This window comes from Lepisma saccharinum, chromosome 2 (genome assembly GCF_977018435.1).
Source record: "Lepisma saccharinum chromosome 2, izLepSacc3.1, whole genome shotgun sequence".
NCBI lineage: Eukaryota > Metazoa > Arthropoda > Insecta > Zygentoma > Lepismatidae > Lepisma > Lepisma saccharinum.
This window is the reverse complement of record NC_139230.1, coordinates 74,172,352-74,192,891: the sequence shown is the minus strand read 5'-3', so window position 1 is coordinate 74,192,891 and position 20,540 is coordinate 74,172,352. Positions and strand designations below refer to the sequence as shown.

The window sequence follows — 20,540 nt, the reverse complement described above, 5'->3', positions numbered from 1 at the left end:
AGAAAGTGGATGGTGGAGCAATGGCGTTAGGGCCTATGGAGTGATGAATCACGCTTCATACTGTTTCGATCAGATTGTTAGTGTGGGTATGGTGATTACCTGGAGAATGTCTCTTATCCAAGTGTGTAATGTCCACAGTGAAACGTGCTGGTGGCGGCATCATGTTCTGGGGTTGTTTCAGCTGGCATGGTGTGGGTCCGCTGGTACCTGTGTATGGCCACATGAGGTCTGCTTTCTACAGAGATATTTTGGACAACTCCATGTTCCCTACGTTGTGGCATTTCTATGGAAATGTAGAATGTGTGTTCCAAGACGATAATGCAACTTGTCATGTTTCCAGGGCTACCATGGAGTGGTATGCAGAAAATAATGTCACCCGACTGGATTTGCCTGATCAGAGGCCTGACCTCAACCCTATCAAACATCTATGGGACGAACTGGAGCGCCGATTGAGGTCGCGATCGCCTCGCCCTTCTACACTTCCAGGGTTGGTGACTGTACTGCAGGAGCAATGGCAGGATATCCCACTCCGTGTACTGCACGACCTTGTGGCCAGTTTACCAGGACGAGTGGCCTCTGTTATCGCTGCCGAAGGCAGACCGACCTCCTATTGATTGCAAGGAAACTGATGGTATCCGCTGACATGTTGTGTCCAATGGCTTTCTTCCACATAGTGTATTTAGTAAAGTTAAATGTGATTCTGAATATATTTGGGGGGGCCCCGAAAAAAAATTACTGATTTTTCATTAGAAAAATTAAACTTTTTATCTGAAAGTATCAGAAGCAAGTCCGCAATTCTTGCCACGAGAATGAAACACATAACCGGCAATATGCAGGTTCCGTTTTAAACCATCACGTTCCGGCGTTGCCCACGTGGCTGCCTGATGAAATTTAAATTTCGTAAAAATATAGTTTTATTTAACTTTTGTCTTCTTCTTCTACTTGATAAATTAAAATAAGTTTATTCGACCATTGGCATATTGTCTAGTGTGTACGGAAGAAAATTAGGTATAAGTTTTAACTCTAGGATTCATAGTTTCCGAGATAACAATTTTTGGAATTTTGATTTTCCCGTTAAAAAGCATGGCTTTTATATTAGAAAATATTTTTCCATGAAAGTATCATCAGTGGGTGCACTATTCTTGCTATGAGAATGAAATACATATCAGGCAATATGCAGGAACTGTTTTGAACCCTCACATCCTGGCGTTGCCTGTGTGGGGGCCCGACAAAATTGAAATTTTGTAATGAAAAAATATGATTATTAACTTTCATCTTCTAATTGGTTAGTGCAAATTGGATTACTTCAATAATAGGCGTGTAGCTGAGACTGTACTGAAAGAAATGAGCTATAATTTGTAACTTCGGCATTTGTAGTTACGGAGATAAAAATCTTCATTTAAAACCTTGCTCAATCTTAAACTTTCCACTGAAAATGCACTGGGTGTTTAAGGATCTACCTTTACTGTGCACTAGTGCCTTGCAATAAGAAGTTGAAATTTTGACACATTAGAGGAAGGTCATTCCAAATATCATCCAAATCAACAAACCATGACCTGGAGGTTGTGGTCGATCTTACGTGGAATGACCCAAAATAGTTTTTTTTAAGCCACTGTAGAACTTCATCAGTTGTGTTTTTTAATGAAACGCTAACATAACTTATTATTTCTTAAATATTTGTAAAAAAAAAATAGGTTAAAAACCTAAAATCAGAGGTCTAGTCATCAGATGACTTATATTTTCTGTTATTTTGGGGTTAGTTTTGTCCATAATTTTTTTCTCTCCTATTCGTGCTCTCTTGCCATATTACAATATGCTATTGCCATGATGAGCCAGTATCCTCAAAGATGATAAGAAAAACCAGGGCAATATGATCCTTCTATGTTAATTTTATAATCTTATATTTTTTTCACATACTCTGTGATCAGAGGTATCCTGACACCCACCTGAAAATAAGGTACAAGTTTGGGCTGCCCTGCATCGGGAACACTGGCAATCAATACAATGTTGGCCCACCCTTAACCTTGATGACAGCCTTCACTCTCGCAGTCATACTTTCAATCAGGTGGCTGAAGGTTTCCTGGGTAATGGCAGCCCATTTCTCATGGAGCGCCAAATTGAGAATAGGTATTGATGTGGGTCAGTGTGCTCTAACACGATGTCGGCATTCCAAAACATCCTAGAGATGTTCTATGGGATTCAAATTAGGACTCTGCACAACAACAACGTCCCACTAATAGACAGGATTGTGCAGAGTCCTAATTTGAATCCCATAGAACATCTCTAGGATGTTTTGGAATGCCGACATCGTGCTAGAGCACACTGACCCACATCAATACCTATTCTCATTTTGGCGCTCCGTGAGAAATGGGCTGCCATTACCCAGGAAACCTTCAGCCACCTGATTGAAAGTATGACTGCGAGAGTGAAGGCTGTCATCAAGGTTAAGGGTGGGCCAACATTGTATTGATTGCCAGTGTTCGCGATGCAGGGCAGCCCAAACTTGTACCTTATTTTCAGGTGGGTGTCAGGATACCTCTGATCACAGAGTATGTGAAAAAAATATAAGATTATAAAATTAACATAGAAGGATCATATTGCCCTGGTTTTTCTTATCATCTTTGAGGATACTGGCTCATCATGGCAATAGCATATTGTAATATGGCAAGAGAGCACGAATAGGAGAGAAAAAAATTATGGACAAAACTAACCCCAAAATAACAGAAAATATAAGTCATCTGATGACTAGACCTCTGATTTTAGGTTTTTAACCTATTTTTTTTTTACAAATATTTAAGAAATAATAAGTTATGTTAGCGTTTCATTAAAAAACACAACTGATGAAGTTCTACAGTGGCTTAAAAAAAACTATTTTGGGTCATTCCACGTAAGATCGACCACAACCTCCAGGTCATGGTTTGTTGATTTGGATGATATTTGGAATGACCTTCCTCTAATGTGTCAAAATTTCAACTTCTTATTGCAAGGCACTAGTGCACAGTAAAGGTAGATCCTTAAACACCCAGTGCATTTTCAGTGGGAAGTTTAAGATTGAGCAAGGTTTTAAATGAAGATTTTTATCTCCGTAACTACAAATGCCGAAGTTACAAATTATAACTCATTTCTTTCAGTACAGTCTCAGCTACATGCCTATTATTGAAATAATCCAATTTGCACTAACCAATTAGAAGATGAAAGTTAATAATCATATTTTTTCATTACAAAATTTCAATTTTGTCGGGCCCCCACACAGGCAACGCCAGGATGTGAGGGTTCAAAACAGTTCCTGCATATTGCCTGATATGTATTTCATTCTCATAGCAAGAATAGTGCACCCACTGAAGATACTTTCATGGAAAAATATTTTCTAATATAAAAGCCATGCTTTTTAACGGGAAAATCAAAATTCCAAAAATTGTTATCTCGGAAACTATGAATCCTAGAGTTAAAACTTATACCTAATTTTCTTCCGTACACACTAGACAATATGCCAATGGTCGAATAAACTTATTTTAATTTATCAAGTAGAAGAAGAAGACAAAAGTTAAATAAAACTATATTTTTACGAAATTTAAATTTCATCAGGCAGCCACGTGGGCAACGCCGGAACGTGATGGTTTAAAACGGAACCTGCATATTGCCGGTTATGTGTTTCATTCTCGTGGCAAGAATTGCGGACTTGCTTCTGATACTTTCAGATAAAAAGTTTAATTTTTCTAATGAAAAATCAGTAATTTTTTTTCGGGGCCCCCCCAAATATATTCAGAATCACATTTAACTTTACTAAATACACTATGTGGAAGAAAGCCATTGGACACAACATGTCAGCGGATACCATCAGTTTCCTTGCAATCAATAGGAGGTCGGTCTGCCTTCGGCAGCGATAACAGAGGCCACTCGTCCTGGTAAACTGGCCACAAGGTCGTGCAGTACACGGAGTGGGATATCCTGCCATTGCTCCTGCAGTACAGTCACCAACCCTGGAAGTGTAGAAGGGCGAGGCGATCGCGACCTCAATCGGCGCTCCAGTTCGTCCCATAGATGTTTGATAGGGTTGAGGTCAGGCCTCTGATCAGGCAAATCCAGTCGGGTGACATTATTTTCTGCATACCACTCCATGGTAGCCCTGGAAACATGACAAGTTGCATTATCGTCTTGGAACACGCATTCTACATTTCCATAGAAATGCCACAACATAGGGAACATGGAGTTGTCCAAAATATCTCTGTAGAAAGCAGACCTCATGTGGCCATACACAGGTACCAGCGGACCCACACCATGCCAGCTGAAACAACCCCAGAACATGATGCCGCCACCAGCACATTTCACTGTGGACATTACACACTTGGATAAGACACATTCTCCAGGTAATCACCATACCCACACTAACAATCTGATCGAAACAGTATGAAGCGTGATTCATCACTCCATAGGCCCTAACGCCATTGCTCCACCATCCACTTTCTCCGCTCTTTACACCAGCGTACTCTCTGCCGTTTATTGTTTTTTGTTATCAGGGGTTTGTGGGCAGCTGCTCAATCATGATAACTGAGCGCATGGGCCTCCTAGCAAAGTGTCTTGGTCGAAACAGTCAAATTGGTCACACTTTGAAACTCTTCTGCAATCGAATGCATCAGACGGGTCCTGTTTTTCCGAATCTCCCTCTTCAGCAGTCTCCTGTCCCGGTCCTCCAATTTCGTGGTGCATTGCTGCAGTGTGACTTTTCCTTCCCCTTCTTGATGACAAAGGCTACAGTTGATTTAGGGACCTGTCTGGCATCAGCTATGCTATGTATACTCATGCCTCCTATGGAGCAGCCTACCATGATCCCACTTTCAAACAGCTGACCTCCTTCCTGTCTGCCATTTTATCAGCGAATGATCTGAGAAGCCTCCTGTATATATATATATACACTAATGATGAAGGAGACAGTAAACACTTACCACACGAATTGAAATTATTCTATATTTCGCGATCTATGTCGCATTTTCAAGTTGAAGAAGAAAGAAAGATCGGCGTTACTAAGCGAAGAGGCACAGAATACTGACCGTAGCGTCTCTACGATCAGTGTTGCCAGAAACAGTTGATAGATGACGAGCAGTACTTTCACCATTGTTTACTGTAAGGTGGGTGGGTAATTTTGGGGAGGAGAGGAAAGGGTTACTGGTTGGCTAGGTTGAGTCGGGGGGGCGAGGTTGGCCTGTTTGATTTTGGTTTGTACACGTTCCTTTATGTTTCCACTTCACTATAACATCTGCAACAGTGGACCTAGGGATGTTTAAGAGAGTGGAAATCTCACGCGTAAACTACTTACACTTGTGGCATCCAACCACCTGACCACGTTTAAAGTCCGTGAGTTCCTCAGACCACCCCATACTGCTGTCTCGCGCTGTCTGCAGACTACTGACATCGCTGACCATGTGTTCCATGCGGTAGATGGCAGTACTGTGTCACCCTCTATAATAAACACACATTTTACTGTGTGTCCGAATACTTTTGATCACATAGAGTTTAATATGTTTCTACAGCTATATTACCTTTAAGAAAATTAGGAATTCAATGGTAATGTTTATTTCTTTAATGCATCATAATATGTGTAGCACGTTTATAACATATACAGATGAATTGATACTTTGTTGTTACATGGGAAACAACACCTGTTATTAAAGATCGTATTTTGCCAGTTTTCGTAGATACTCAAAACCAAACCCTTAGTGTTGTTACCATTTTAATTTTATCATTGTAAAAATTTCATAAAATTTCTAAAATCATTCTGGAAGCAGCATGTAGTGTGCTACATGTGGAGAAGTAGTTGGGAAGAATTGACGTAACCAAGGAAACATAGGTTTATTGTGTCCTTTACAATTTTCTTGTTAGGATTTTCCATGCTTGTAAATATTTGCATATTTTTTTTGTAAATTTTATGTATGATCTCTCTTACAGGCTGTGGTTTCTTCAGTGAAACTGGCCATTTGCTCAGTGGCTATAGTTGAAGAACAGCAATTGCATTGTTTTCAAGAAGGTAAGGTTGTCTTCATCCAGTTTAAGAAATATATGCTTTGCATGTGTATTTGATTGTGTGTTTTGAGAGTATTGTTAATAAAGTTAGTGATAGGTTTCAGCCAAGGACATGGTAATGCTGGTTAATACTAGTTACACAAGACGATAACCAGGTGATGAACAGAGAACATATTTAATTAAAACTGGATGTGTGTGCGAAACATTCATGTACAATGAAGCAGAATAGAGAAAGCTATAAACAGAATATATATCTGCTTATGATTTCTTTTCTTCTGGCCGTGATGGCCAAAGCTAGTAGTCATGCACTAATACCTGGACTGTGTCATCCCTGTGGGTGTCCCATTAGAAAGAACAATCAGTTATGTTGATAGCCATACAGATGTGGTGGTCGGCAATTCCTGGTAGACTGACTCAGACTAGTGAAGCATGCTAGTACCTGGTCCTGGGTATCCTGCTCTGCCTGGGATAAGTTCTGGTAATGTTCCACCATGGTTTGGTTGAATTTCCATCTGGGATTGAAATATCAAAGTAGACTTTGTCTTGTGCGTCGCGTGAAACACTTTTTTCCAACCACCTGAAGTGTGATCCAATCTTGTAACATGATTTTGTAGAGGATACTATCCCCAATCCTTGAATAACAACTCATGGAATCTAATTTGGAGTACCGTGTTTAGGGGATTGATCCCAAACTGCTGAATTGATGGGAAAGGTATCATATCTCGACGAAGAGTAATTCTGAAACTTTGTTGACTTCCTTGGCTTGAAAGGAGATTCACTCATCAGAGGCACATTGTTTGGTTCCCACCAAAATCTGGGCCAGTGTTTCAAGTCCAAAATTGCAGGCAAGCTTCCCTGACCTCCCAATCGAGTGTTCCAAGGGATGTTAAGGAGGTTGGCGATTCCCATATCAAGTTCGAGTGTGCTCAGGTTGCGTTTGTCTGTTTTGAGTTTGACAAGAGCGTCCTTGTCAGTACGAATGTATCATTCAGCAAAGCCATTGTTTGGACTATGATAAGGCTTTAAAGTAATATGTTTGATCCCATTCTTAAGGCAGAAGTTACGAAATTCGGTCGAAGTGAACGTTGGTCCATTGTCCGATATCATAGTATAGTACAGGCCATAGGTCAGTCTATTTGCTGAAGGCGTCTACTATTAGTAGGAACTTATGCCCTGCTAGGAAGAAGTGGTCGATGTGCCATCTCTTATTCACGTACTAAGCAAGAGGCCATGAAGAATCAGATTCCATTGCAGACCTTAGGAGCATTTGCTCGGCATGTATCAACTTGCTACAAAATCTGTAATCTCCGCTGATATGCCTGGCCACCTAACTGTGGATAGACACAGCTTTTTCATGCGAGTTGAAACTATGTGCCCATCGTGTAAAGTGCTAAGAATGTGTTTCCGTTTCACTGTGTTTATGATAAGTCCGACCACATGAGCGTGCCCTGCTCATACATAAGGTGTGAGCTGCTTCTGTTCAGTAGACGTGTTGAGCTGATCTGGCCAACCGTTTATTACATGGGAGACCAATGAAAGCAGTGGGTCTTCTGAAGTAGCATTGTGTATTAAGTCACGTGAAAGAGAAGCTACAGTATCTACATTGTACCCAAAATATGCATGGCATTCTTCTTCTCCAGCTGGTAATGTATCACGTGTTTGCGTAGGCAACCTGCTTAACATGTCAGCTACTGCCACTTTGCTGGAATGGATATCGGTATGAGGATAAAATTAGAGCCCATCTCATCAACCTATTGGGTGAATGCTTAGAAATGGCTCGATCTGGATAAGAGATAAAGTTTACAGCACGTGCGTCTGTAATAATTTCGAACTTGGATCATAGTAAAAATTTGTGAAATTGCTTGATTCTGTCAACTATGGCCAATGCTTCCCTGTCTACCTGGGAATATCTCCACTCTGTTCCATCTCACTGAAGCTGGTAGAGGAGCAGGTCATGGTCTGTAGACTGCTGTCAACTCGATGACACAAGTGCATGCCATATCCAAAAAGAGACCTATTGGTGATAAGTACAACTGGCTTTGTTTGGTCAAAAGGCACAATGGGATTGACCTGTTGAAGTTCTGCCATGATGCTGTCAAACTCGCGTTGTCAGTTGACGTCCCAGTTCTAAGTGACATTTTTCTTGAGTAAAGAAAGCAGGAAGTGAAGTTTGGAAGCTAGGTTGGGTATGAACTTTCGATGAAAGTTGATCATCCCGATGAAGGAACATAATTGTGATTTGTCTTGAGGTGGTGGAGAATTGAGAACGGCCTCCAGGTTCTTGTCCAATTTCCGTATACCAGTGGCATCAATCTTGTATCCTAGATACTCGGTAGATGAGGTCAGGAGTTGGCTTTTCCTGGTGCTCCCTTTCACATTGTGTTTGGCCAGATGACTCAAGACATCACACGTGCATGTGAAGCATTCTTGCAATATTTCACCTCCAATGATGGTGTCATCAAAGTACAAGGAAACTCTAGGAATGTCATTTAGGATCTTCACAAAGACCACATGATACAGATCTCCACTTATGTTTATGCCAAAAGGTAGTCTGTGAGCTTTAAATAATCCCCAAGGTATATTAACTACAGTGCTGTTTTTGGCAGCTTCAGAAAGTTCCAACTGCCCATAAGCCATCTGAAGGTCAATAACTGTAAAGTATTTACATCTGGCCAACTTAGAGAAAATATTCTCAGTTCTAGTAATGGGAAACTTGATGTTTTTCATCATCTTATTCACCGTTCCTGAGAAGTCAGTGCAGAGGCGAAGTGATCCATCTTTCTTAATAACAACGACAAGTGGTGAAGACCAATCTGAATATTCGACCAGTTCCTATAATCCTACTTTCACTAGATTTCAAATAGAGCCGTGAACATGGTCCCGAATACCGTAAGGAACTTCGTAATGTCTATGGAATACCAGTGAGGAGCTGGATCTCAACCAAAAAGAGCACAATTTAGCTTGGTCTAATTACCATCAAGTACTTTTTCATTCCTGGAAAAAAATTCTCGCCTTAGGTTGTCCACACCAGTGTTAGTAATAGTTCCTGGTACGGTGTTAGTTGAAAGACCACTACCGGTAACCAATAATCACCTGCAAGATGGTTGAATAATGTCCAACCATTTACGAGCGATCAATGAATATAAAAGTTTTTCCTGACAGAGAAAAACATGTAAACTATAACCCTATTATCTGCGCATAATTTGATGGAGGTACGTGCTGTAACACCTACATATCCTTCGTTTATGCCTCATAATAGGAGACTGGAATTTGATTTAACATAGTGTGGAAACAGTTGGTCAAAATACTTTTCGTTGAAAAGAGTAATAGCAGACAGAGTATCTACTTCACATTTAACAATTCATTTATTGATTTGGAGATTTATGACTAAGCTATCCGAACTTAATTGCTGCTCCAAATCGTTTTGATTGGAAGTAACTAGTGTGGAATGATGACTGATAGTAGCAATGTTGAGATGGTTGAAGCTGTAGGTGAGGTTGTACTGGACGTTCGATTCACAGCTCTTTCTTTCTGCATCGAATATTCCAATGGCCTCATACTTTGCAGTAGCTTCAGCTTACGTTTCTTGCTGGACATAAACCAGTTTCCGCACTGGAAGTGAGAATTTTGCCTGGTATCTGTCTCGTTTTGCCCGAGTGTGAACTCGTCGAAGGGCCTGTGTGATATTCTGGATTCATCCATGTTAAATTTCTTGAGTTGTTGGTGAAAGTCTCAGAATCTGCATTGTACGTATTCAAAAATAATTTAACTTTCCACTCTTAACAGCTCACAATGCAATGCAATCTCTTGACATTTATCAAACGAATGATCACTTTTGGACAATAATCTTTTCCCCGCATAGTATCTGACTGTACACCAACGATGAATTATTCAACAAGTGCCTCATATAAATACTGCCCATACTTACTTTTGACTGCTTGTTGTTTGATTCTTACTACGAATTGAGTAACTGATTCACCTTGAGACTGAACACATTTTTGGAACTTGAACCTCTCCGTAAACTTGTTAGCTTTGGGCCTGAAGTGCTGGAGCATTTTGTCATGAATGGCAGCATATGATAGATTATATGGCATTGCAGGAGCTGTAATATTGCGAAGTACTTGAAATGCCTTAGGACCAATGACTGCTAGCAGATCTGCTGTTTCTCTTTCATTTACCACATTCTTGGTGAGGCAAAGTTGATTGAAACACATGAAATTGTTCTCGATATCTTCATTTTCTTCAACAAATTCACTAAATGTAATGTTGAGAGCCATTCTGTTGAATCTACAAATGACATTAACTGATAGAAATCACTCGAGTGTATGAAAGTTATGATGTGTAACTGAAACTTGCTTTTACTTAAGCATGTACAAAATTAGCAAACTTAAATGTTACCTGTAAGACACTGTCTTGTTGATTTGGTTCATGAAATCTTCCTTGACACTATCCCATGCCGATAAACTCATAAAGTCATCCTGACAATATGATCAGAATCCTTCCAATCCTGTCCACAGCGCCAAATTGATAGGTTCGAGTGAAGAACATGGTAATGCAGGTTAATACTAGTTACACAAGGTGATGACCAGATGGTGAACAAAGAACATATTTCATTATAAACTGGAGGTGTGTCCGAAACATTCATGTACAATGAAGCATGATGCAGAAAAGCTATACACAGACTTTATCTGCTTATGATTTCTCTTCTTCTGGCTGTGAAGGCCAGACCTATAACTTGACAAATTTAAAAACAAGACGCTGCAAATAGCTGTTGCGCACCTCACACCACATTTCCCCACTCCTTTCTCCGCGGCGACATTGGTTTGCAGTGTTCTCCTTCTGATTTCGCAAATATGTTGCAACATTGTAAACAATTTCTCTGGCCTGTCCTCTAAGGGGCTTTCCAGATCAGATTGTGGATTTCATTGGACCCAGCATGATTTGATTTTCAGACACAACAGTCGCATAATTTGACTCACGCACTCACCATTGTCCTCACACGCAGACAGACGCAAGAAACACACCACTTCAACAGCAGAGAAACGCCTCCAAAAACAAGAACCTTGTCCACACAAATGATGGGGTCAGATGGGGGTGAAAATAGTGCCTGCAGTTGTGATGTCAGATAAAGAAAGATTGGGTTAAACAACAGTGAAATCTTGTTTGCATACTGATATCGATAAGATATAAGAGGAGCTTGCATTTCAAAAATATGCAGCAAAGAGTAAGGAGCAAGAAAATTTCAATGGTTTAAAAGAGAACACAGGCAAGCATGTCATCAGATTGGATTCTCGTAGTGATTGTTGTACGATAAACAAAAGATCCCCACCCCACTCAGCCAAAAAAAAAAAAAAAAAAAAAAAAAAAAAAAAAAAAAAAAAAAAAAAACAGGCCACTGCTCAATGTCGCATTCGGGAAATGAAGTCATGAACGTTGTTTCTCGTCGTTATAAACCTTAACTCATGTGCATAATACTACAGTTTACGATCCGCGCACTGCACTCATTTTCAAAGGCCGGATTAAATAAAATGAACCACTGATATAATATATCACACTAAACAGTGAAAATTGTTTGTCATATTTGTTTTAGCTTAATTTTGCTGAGTTGGCATCACTGCTACTCTCAAGGCCAGACCACTTTGTGGAAGAGTGCTGGGGAGGATGACGTAATAGGAAGTGCTCCGCAGTGATCTGTGCATATTGGGACTTAATTTGACAAGTTATAGTAGTGATGCACTAATACCTGGACTGTATCAGTTACATTTTCCCCTTCCATTCACAGCTTGCTAACTTAACCGTTCATGGGTTGGGCAAGGAAAATTACTTTGATGGTCGCGCATGGTGCCAGAGACCAGGTTCATAAAATATGTTCACTTAATGGTCTAAAATGCCAAACCCCTCAATTATTATGAATGGATCTTTTCTTCCAAGAAGGGAGATTCTATAAAACTATAAATAGGCACTCTTTGTTAGTCCTGCATAGTATGGCAGACCAGATTTTCAGTAAAAACTAGGTATGCCTATTGTTGAGCATGAACTGAGACAGCAAGAGGCTTCAATGACCCACCCACCCCCCTCTAGCGGCTGGAAGATCTGACTGATACTGAAAACAAAATTCTGGTGTAAAAGAGGAAGATTCAAAATAATCTAACAAAGTTTTAAAAATAACTGTGTTGGATTATTTTGCATCTCTAAAAAGAGGAAGATTAGTAACTCGGCTAGACAGAGGGAGGGTGTTTACTAAACAATCATTGATAAATGAAGACGTTAAAAACCACACACCCTGAATTAGAGACTGTGCATGACCAATGCAGGGTTAATTGAAAATGGTATGTAAGGTGCTGAAAAAAATCATGTAAGGAAAGTTATTTATCATTGAGAGTAGAGGTTGTTTTTCTTCTGTTTTTCCTCAAGGAATCAATCTTATTTGAAGGTAAGTTAAAAAAGTATAAAAAATTTAAATTTGACATAAATTTCCTAGTTGGAGAGTTCCTGTTGTAAACCAAAATCAATACAAATGGTCTAAAATGTGTAACTGTTACTGCCCTACAACTGTGTGAACATGTCTTGATAACTGTTTAGTAGTTCATCACAAATATTTTTCAATTGCATTATTCAATGCTGAAGGAAGCATGATAGGTGACATGTTATGATAGGTACCTTAGTCCAGAATGTTGTTTTGTTGTATGTACCATGTATGTGTCCCACTGTTGCAGTATTTTTTGTTGGGCACTAAGTTGAGGTCAGTGAAAGTTCGAAACATACATTTTGGGTGGAAATGCTAAGTTTTATACATATGTTTAATTTCCGAAATCTTCCAAAAAGTAATATTTTCTCAATATTTTGTGGTACATAACGGCAAGTCATTAAACACACTGCCATGAATGTAGGAGGCTTGGAAGAAATGGGCTGTATGCGGGAAAAGCAAAACTACATCGGGACAAAAGTCACTGGTTCTCGCACTGTGTGGCAATGCAGCCCGATTGACACAGTGCGTGAGAACCAGAAACTTTTGTCCCTCTCTCACTTCGTTTTTCCCATATGTGGCACCAGTGCAATTCTGACCAGCCACCTATTTTCATGGCTGTGCATTTAGTAGTGGCATGCCATGACATTTTGCCCAGAGTCTGAAGCATGTTTGCTTACACATTCTTACACATCAATATAACACTAAAATGTATCATAATGTGAGAGATTTTGGGATTTGACAAATCTGTACGTGTTGTATTTCTAGTGGCCCTGTACATAGTTAATTTTTGTATTCAACTGAATACAAAACTAGCCCATTAACCATGCAATTCTAATAAATGAACCAGCCATTTCACAGTTAATTCTAGCACTACTTTGTTGATGACTGATCCAAAAATGCTTTCTGCATTTGAAATTTCATCTCTTCCACCCATAATGGTGTTAGGGAGAGATATAAAATTAAGTAAAACACTAAAAAATTTGGGCGTAATATTTAATCATCATCTTTTATCATCACACCATGTAAATTTGACAATTAAAAGTGCTTTCGTTGCGTTACACACTGTTCTTCGGCTTAAACGTTTTCTACCCATTAGCATTTAAATCAAATTGGTCCAAGCACTTGTTTTTCAACACTTTGATTACTATTACTGTGATTTTGTCTATTCTGACCTACCAGATGATTTTGCTCAATGTCTTCAATCAATGCTTTTGCATGCCTGTGTCCATTTTATTTTTTATTTGAAATATAGGGATCATATATTTGTTTTCTATACAAAACTAGATTGGCTCAAATTCATTGATTGGTAAAAGATACACAACCTCACCCTTTTCTACAGGGCAATCGGTTCCAAAGAACTGGCTTATCTCTGTAGCATATTCTCAGTGCTCTCGGAATCACACAGATCACATGGGAGAACTCAACTACTCATCCCCCTTCCTAACTCAAATTTTTATTCAAAATCTTCACTGTTCCCACTTCCAGTCTTTGTAACTCACTGCCCCTTGAAATCCGGAAGGTATTTTCGGCTCAAGGCAATTAAAACATTTATTTAAATGGCCGCAATTAACACATTAGCGCAAGCTTATTCGCTAGGGACAAATTGAATACAGCTAAGTGCAGAAAAACACTAAACATAATACTCCAAATTTCAGAGGGGCCTCCCCGATGGCACAGTGGTAGTGTCATCCCTTTGTAATCAGGGGGTCCTGGGTTTGATACCTGGTGGAGAGACATAGTGTTTAGGATCCCACTTTAAACTGTAGGTCCAGTCCCAATTAGCCTTACTGTACAGAAAGTAGACTTAAAGCACCAAATCAATCAATGAATCCAAATTCCGGATTACTGTCATGAAGAATATGTGTGTGTGTGTGTGTGTGTGTGTGTGTGTGTGTGTGTGTGTTGTTTTGTTGTGTACCCATTAGTATAGGTTAGACTTTTATTCCTGTATGTAATTTTCCTTTGCAATATTATATTTTTCTTTCTTTGTTGTTAATATTATATAATGGTTTAAATTGTTTCCTAAATTTTGTATACTGCAATTTTGATGTAACCATTATTAAGTGTAGGAATAGGCTTAAGGACTTAACTTTATCATGATAAACAAGACATAAAAAGTAATAATAAATAAGTAAACTCTTTGCATCAGTATTAGTTGGAATGACTACTTTGGCAAATGTTAGACAGACTACTAATTTAATTAATGTTGGTTAAAAATTGTCTGTTTTTTTCTGAATTGTTGATGGTGCCCATCACTAGTCATGCTCCTCAGGAAAACAATATAATCCCCTTTTTTTCCCCTCTGCAGAAGCTTTCAGAGGCCAACACCTCATCTCATCCCCTCATCCCATCAAAAATTCAACCTACGCCTGCACCAAGCCCTAACCAACTGTGGCTACCCCTCCACCCCCATCAACAAACAAATCACTAGAGCCACCTCCCACACACACCCCTTCCACCCCACTCCCCTAGCCCACAAATGCAACAATCCCAGGTGCAAGACCTGCCCCATACTCTTCACTTCCCCCAAGCTTAGATCCCCACCATTGTGGGTGAGTTCACACTTTACCCTAAGGGCACCAGCCACTCATCCAACCTCATATACACCCTCATCTGCTAAGTCTGCAGTAACTTCTACCTGGGCAAAACCTCCACCCCCTTGAACCTCAGGATCAATAACCATCGTTACTCCACCCAAACTCAGACTTCACAGTCGCCATCCATACCAACAGCCATAACACCACCTTCAACAACTGTTTCAGTGCTACCATTATCCAGCTTTTACCCGCCACACAGACACATCTTCCCGCAGGTGATGGGAAAGGGCCTGTATACCAGACATGCATGCCACTATACCCACCGGACTCAACCTAGCCAACCAATAATCCTTTCCCTTCCTTCCCAAAATCAACCCACCCACCATGCAGTAAACACGGGTGAAAGTATGTAACATTCGTTACCTATCAACTGTTTCTGGCAACACTGCACCAATGCTACTGTCAGTATTCTGTGCCCCTGTACTATGTGACGCTGTGCTGCCTCTTTTTTTCTCCAGTGAAAATGCGGTATATTCCGCAAGATATCAACATCTTTTTATGTGGTAAGTGTTTACTGTCTCCTTCATTTTTGTTTATCTGCCCTTCCGGCACTTTTTCTAATTCCCTGACCACCTTTCTAATCCAGCTAAACCACTTCAGCTTCATCAAGTTCACCTGGTCCCACTCCACCAACCAAATCACCTTCCTGGATGTGGATGTGCACATAAAGGAAGGACATTTGGAAACCTCTATCCACATCAAACCTACCAACCATATGCAATACCTACATTTCTCCACCTCCCATTTGTTCCACACCAAGAAAGTCATCCCATTCTCCCTGGCCCTCAGGGGTCAAAGCCTCAACACCTCATCCACCTCCCGACAGAACTATAATCTCCACCTACACCAAGCCTTGACCAGCCATGGATATCCTTCCACCCTGGTTACCAAACAAATATCCTGAGTGCTTAATACACCTCCACCAAGAAACCTGCCACAAATTTCCTTGCACTTGTCACCCAATATAACCCCCACCTCAACAAAATCAGACACACACTACGTTCTCTCCTTCCCATCCTGCTCAGTGATCCTGACACCAGCAATATCTTCCCTGACAAGCCCAGAGTGGTTTTCAAATGCCCTCCCAATCTCCAAAACATCCTGGTCCACCACAATCAACTCACCCCAGCCCACAAATGCAACTGCCCCAAGGTGCAAAACCTTCCCCATATTTGTCCCTTCCCTCACCCTCCAGATCCACACTGCCACGGGCAAATTCACCCTCTATCCCAAAGAAACCTGCTACAGCTCTAACCTCATTTATATCCTCTCCTGCAATATCTATGGGAGCTTCTACCTGGGTGAAACATCCGCAGCCCTGAACCCCTGCATCAATAACCACCGCTCCTGCACAAAAAAAAACCTGGACTTTGCTGTTGCCATTCACACCAATCAGCACAATATTCACTTCAATGACTGCATCCAGGTAGCTATCGTCCACTCCTTGCCCCAATCCACTAACACCTCAGTACGCAAAATATGGGAGAGGACCTACATATCAGCCATGATTACAACCACATCCCCTGGCCTGAACAAGGCCACCCAGTAATGTCCCCCCACACCTTCAGCAACACCCTTTACCTCCCCCTACACCTTTCACCACTCACAATTTTCGACAGCCTGTCAAATGAACAACATGATTGTTCCTGTGTGACACTGTTTCCTTTTCCTTTCTGGACTGCAGACACTGCAGGCCATGCTATCGCACCATTTTGCAGTTTGCTTGCATTTACTGTCAGTGTTGCTATGGCTATTGTCCCTCCGGAAACGCAACCATGCTAAAATTATCCCGGTTTCGCCTATCGTGTTTCTGTAATTGTGAATGGTATATATATAAACACACGCACACATATATACATATATGTAATATGAATGTTCCATATACTTGATTTATAATGCAAACAAGAATTGTATTGTGTACAATTGCACCAAATTGTTTAGTATGTATATATTACTGGATATTGATGCTTGGACCTGTTTTACATGTTATGTCAACTATCTTATTTGCAAATTACAATTTTAGGTTCAGACATTGTAGTGGAATCTTCAAGAGTGGCACGCCGTATCAGTCAGTCTTATGAATATGAAGAAATTTGCGCTGGGATAGAAAGAAGTCATTGCTATGACCAAGAGTGCAGGTAATACAATTTATTTTGTATAGAAAACTATATACTACACAATCTATTGAAAATCAAATTGGAAAATCTGCTTTGCCCAAGGATTGAACCTGGAACTTGGGCAGTCTTATTCCAACAGCCTTTTTTAGAAGTATTTCAATCCCCAATTAATCTTAAAAGAATGTTGTGCCCTTTAGTAAATCAAGTATAGCTACTTTTTGATAGGTGTTTTTTTAGAATATTTAGAAGAAAAATACAAATTTCACATTGCCAAGTTAGATTCTGTTGTTATTTTGGAAATATGTGTAATGTGAGTCCATGGTGAAGTTGACAATCTGTGCATTGATTATTTTTCGCTATTACTAGACAAATATTTATTGTGAATAAAAGGTCAAGATAATAATCTTGACTTATTTGTGATTAAAAGCAGCGTATGCCATTTTAGTGTTAAAATATTCAATTCAATCCTAAATTTGACTAAATTTGACAGTCACAAAATTTGCATAGTCATAAAAGATTACAGATGGGACCGATTAATCGGTATCGGACGATATAGGCATATCGGTTTATCGGTAAAATTACCGATTATTTTACAGATCTGATATGTCGATAAATATCTTATAATTTTGTTGTAATTTTTATGAATAATCTCGATGCCCTACTTTTTAAAAAGTAATTGTCTAAATAATTGTCAACTTCTTTTGCACTGCAGTCACCTCGAAACACATATTTATTAAGCAGATCAATTAACATTTCAGGTTCTTCATGGACCATTTCTAATTTTATATAGGATTGGTAGAATATCAGTTATCGGTATCGGTAAATTTTATATCGGTACTTGATCGGTATTGGCCAAAATTTCATATCGACCCATCCCTACAAAATATACATTTTCTTTCTAAGATCACATCTGTGTTTATTTTTTCAGAATAGCTCTGTGTAAAGGAATGTATTATTGTGTCTGAAATCTTTATAGCAGAATTAATCAATTTTCTGTGATTTTCCATAATTCAGATTCCATAAATTGTTGTGATTAAATAAACTCTAAAATTTTGTGTTCAAAAGTTCATTTTGCATCATTTCGTGACAAATGAATGTTAGAAAAATGAGCCTTACATCTTTGAGAAACACAAGACAAGAACATTACAGTGTGTTACTTCATATTTTGTGTATCACTCACAAACGAAATATGCATGTATCTAGCTATTACATATATAACTGAATCGAGAAATAGTAGAAAACCTTATGTGCATGGTTGTGCATTGAACTATTTATTTTTGAAACCACAAAACTTAAATTTTTATGTTATATGTTTATGCTAATGTGAATATAACAAAGCGTAGAAATTTGGATAACTGGAAATAAGTGGTTTCCTTACTTAACTTTAGCTTCAAAGCTAGACAGCTGAAAATACATATGCTGGTTTAATTATAGTAAGTGAAATAGATGATGATGAATTCTCTGATTATCAAGAAATTTCTCTATAACTACACATGGTATATTAGGGACTCGTTCATTAAATAACTATGTACTTATCCTGAAAGAAGCTCCTCATTGATTAGTGAATGGAATTTCCAGAAGAAATTAGTGATTTTATGGTCTAAATATTTGAACTGCTCTGAAAGATGATAATGAGGAAATAACCTCATTTATTCTTCTTTTTGTGTATATCACAACAGCTCTGGTGCAGATCTATCAGGAAGAATACACGCTTCATCTCCTGCTTATGATGCTGATGAGACCTGGAACAGTACACGTGGTAAGTTTCAAATGAAATTACTAGTTTCTTGACATATAATAGTTCTGGAAATTTGTTTTATTCATGTGTGGTATTATTTTATTCACTAGTTATAGTAATGAAAAGCAGTTTCAGACACATGTGTAAGCCACTTCAGAATTTAAATATATTCAGTCAAAGGTGGTGGGGAAATAGTTTTCTATGGAAAGTTAGAAAAAAGGTGGGAAAATTAACCCTTTCCCTGCCATGTTAGAATTCAACGGTACTTTTCTGGCCAGTACACTGTGGTACACTTCTGTTCACAAAAAGTGGCACACTCATTTGAGTTGAAGTCCAGCTTCGTAGGCGATCGTGTGTGGTAGTACAGCCAAAGTAAGTGTTCAGAAAGCAGCAGTGTTGCTTACTATCAAACATTTTAACCACATGCAGGTAATTTTGAGTGCCTCAGACTCGAAGAAAAGGGCTAACGGAAAGATTGCGGCATAAATATTAATTAACTAGAATTTCCACGTCTACAATTAAAGTAATGTAAATGTGAAATACGCCTGAATTTTTTTTTTTTTTAAAAAGGCATTTTTGACGTTCGTGACGAAGTGGTTATCTCAATTCGTTAGAATGCGAGGGCCCCGGGTTCAAATTTAACCTGAGCATGGTTGTTCTTTTTGAGTCTCTTCATCGTCAAGAGTAGCCAAAAATGGAAGAAAATCAACATAAATAACAAAAATGATGAAAAAAAAACACAATTAGAATGAGCGAGGTGGAAAAAGTGCTTTTGTAATTCCTTAAAATAATGCAAGAAAAAAAAAAACAACGTATTTTTTCTTTCGGAAAAAGTGTTTTATTAGCCCCGTAGAAGTCTTGAAGAATAATCAACTTCTCCCCACACATTTGAGCAAACAGAATCGCAAAGTTGTCACTGAATATGTGATGGTAAAGATAATAGAAATCCGAAAGCAAGAAGAGTTTATGTCACAGCCAGGGAGACCCATGAGAGGAGGTATCCCCCCCAACATATGTCACACAGACTGTTAACAGTAAGTCAGTGGTTGTCCTCTCATTTAACAGTACATTTTTAAAAATAATAATTGTTGGGCTTTCCTTTTTTAACATGTGTAAATACTAAATAATCAGTACCGGCTGAATGAATGTCTCCGTAGAGTCCAGAATAATGTTCGTCCTTCGTGAATATATATATATATATATATATATAGGTAAAAGCAAGGAGGGCCAAATAGGCTAAATAAAAATCAAAGATGGAGAAAGGAAACACTCATCAGACCGTGGAAAAATTATAATTTTCGCAGTCTAACGCTGCATCTTTGGTGTAAGAAATTAGATGGAACCGGAAGTTGGAGATCTGGTAGAGTTGCCAGGTCTCGATCTTAGAAGAAGTAGTGCGTTGAATGGAAAAAACACTGCTCCGTCACCAGGCTCGTCAAAACTATGAGTGGGAGGGAAGGGTAGAGTGGGAGGGAGATGGGTTGTAGAAAGGGGGGGTTGCAGTTACTGTGTGGCCTTGTTCAGGCCAGGGGGAATGGTTGCACTCATGGCTGATATATAAGCCCTCTCCCATCTTTTGCGAACTGAGGTGTTGGCTGGTT

General features: G+C 39.3%; 1 protein-coding gene across 3 annotated transcripts in view; it reads left to right on the top strand.

The window, feature by feature from the left end:
* LOC145984069 (uncharacterized) overlaps positions 1-20,540 on the top strand; it is a 192,609-nt gene that overhangs the window by 17,167 nt on the left and 154,902 nt on the right. For all 3 annotated transcript variants that reach the window (XM_083117456.1, XM_083117454.1, XM_083117455.1), the window contains exons 4-6: positions 5,944-6,022; positions 17,108-17,222; positions 18,881-18,960. In XM_083117456.1, coding sequence (XP_082973582.1) covers positions 5,944-6,022; positions 17,108-17,222; positions 18,881-18,960 — 274 coding nt within the window. The remainder of the gene's footprint in view (positions 1-5,943; positions 6,023-17,107; positions 17,223-18,880; positions 18,961-20,540) is intronic.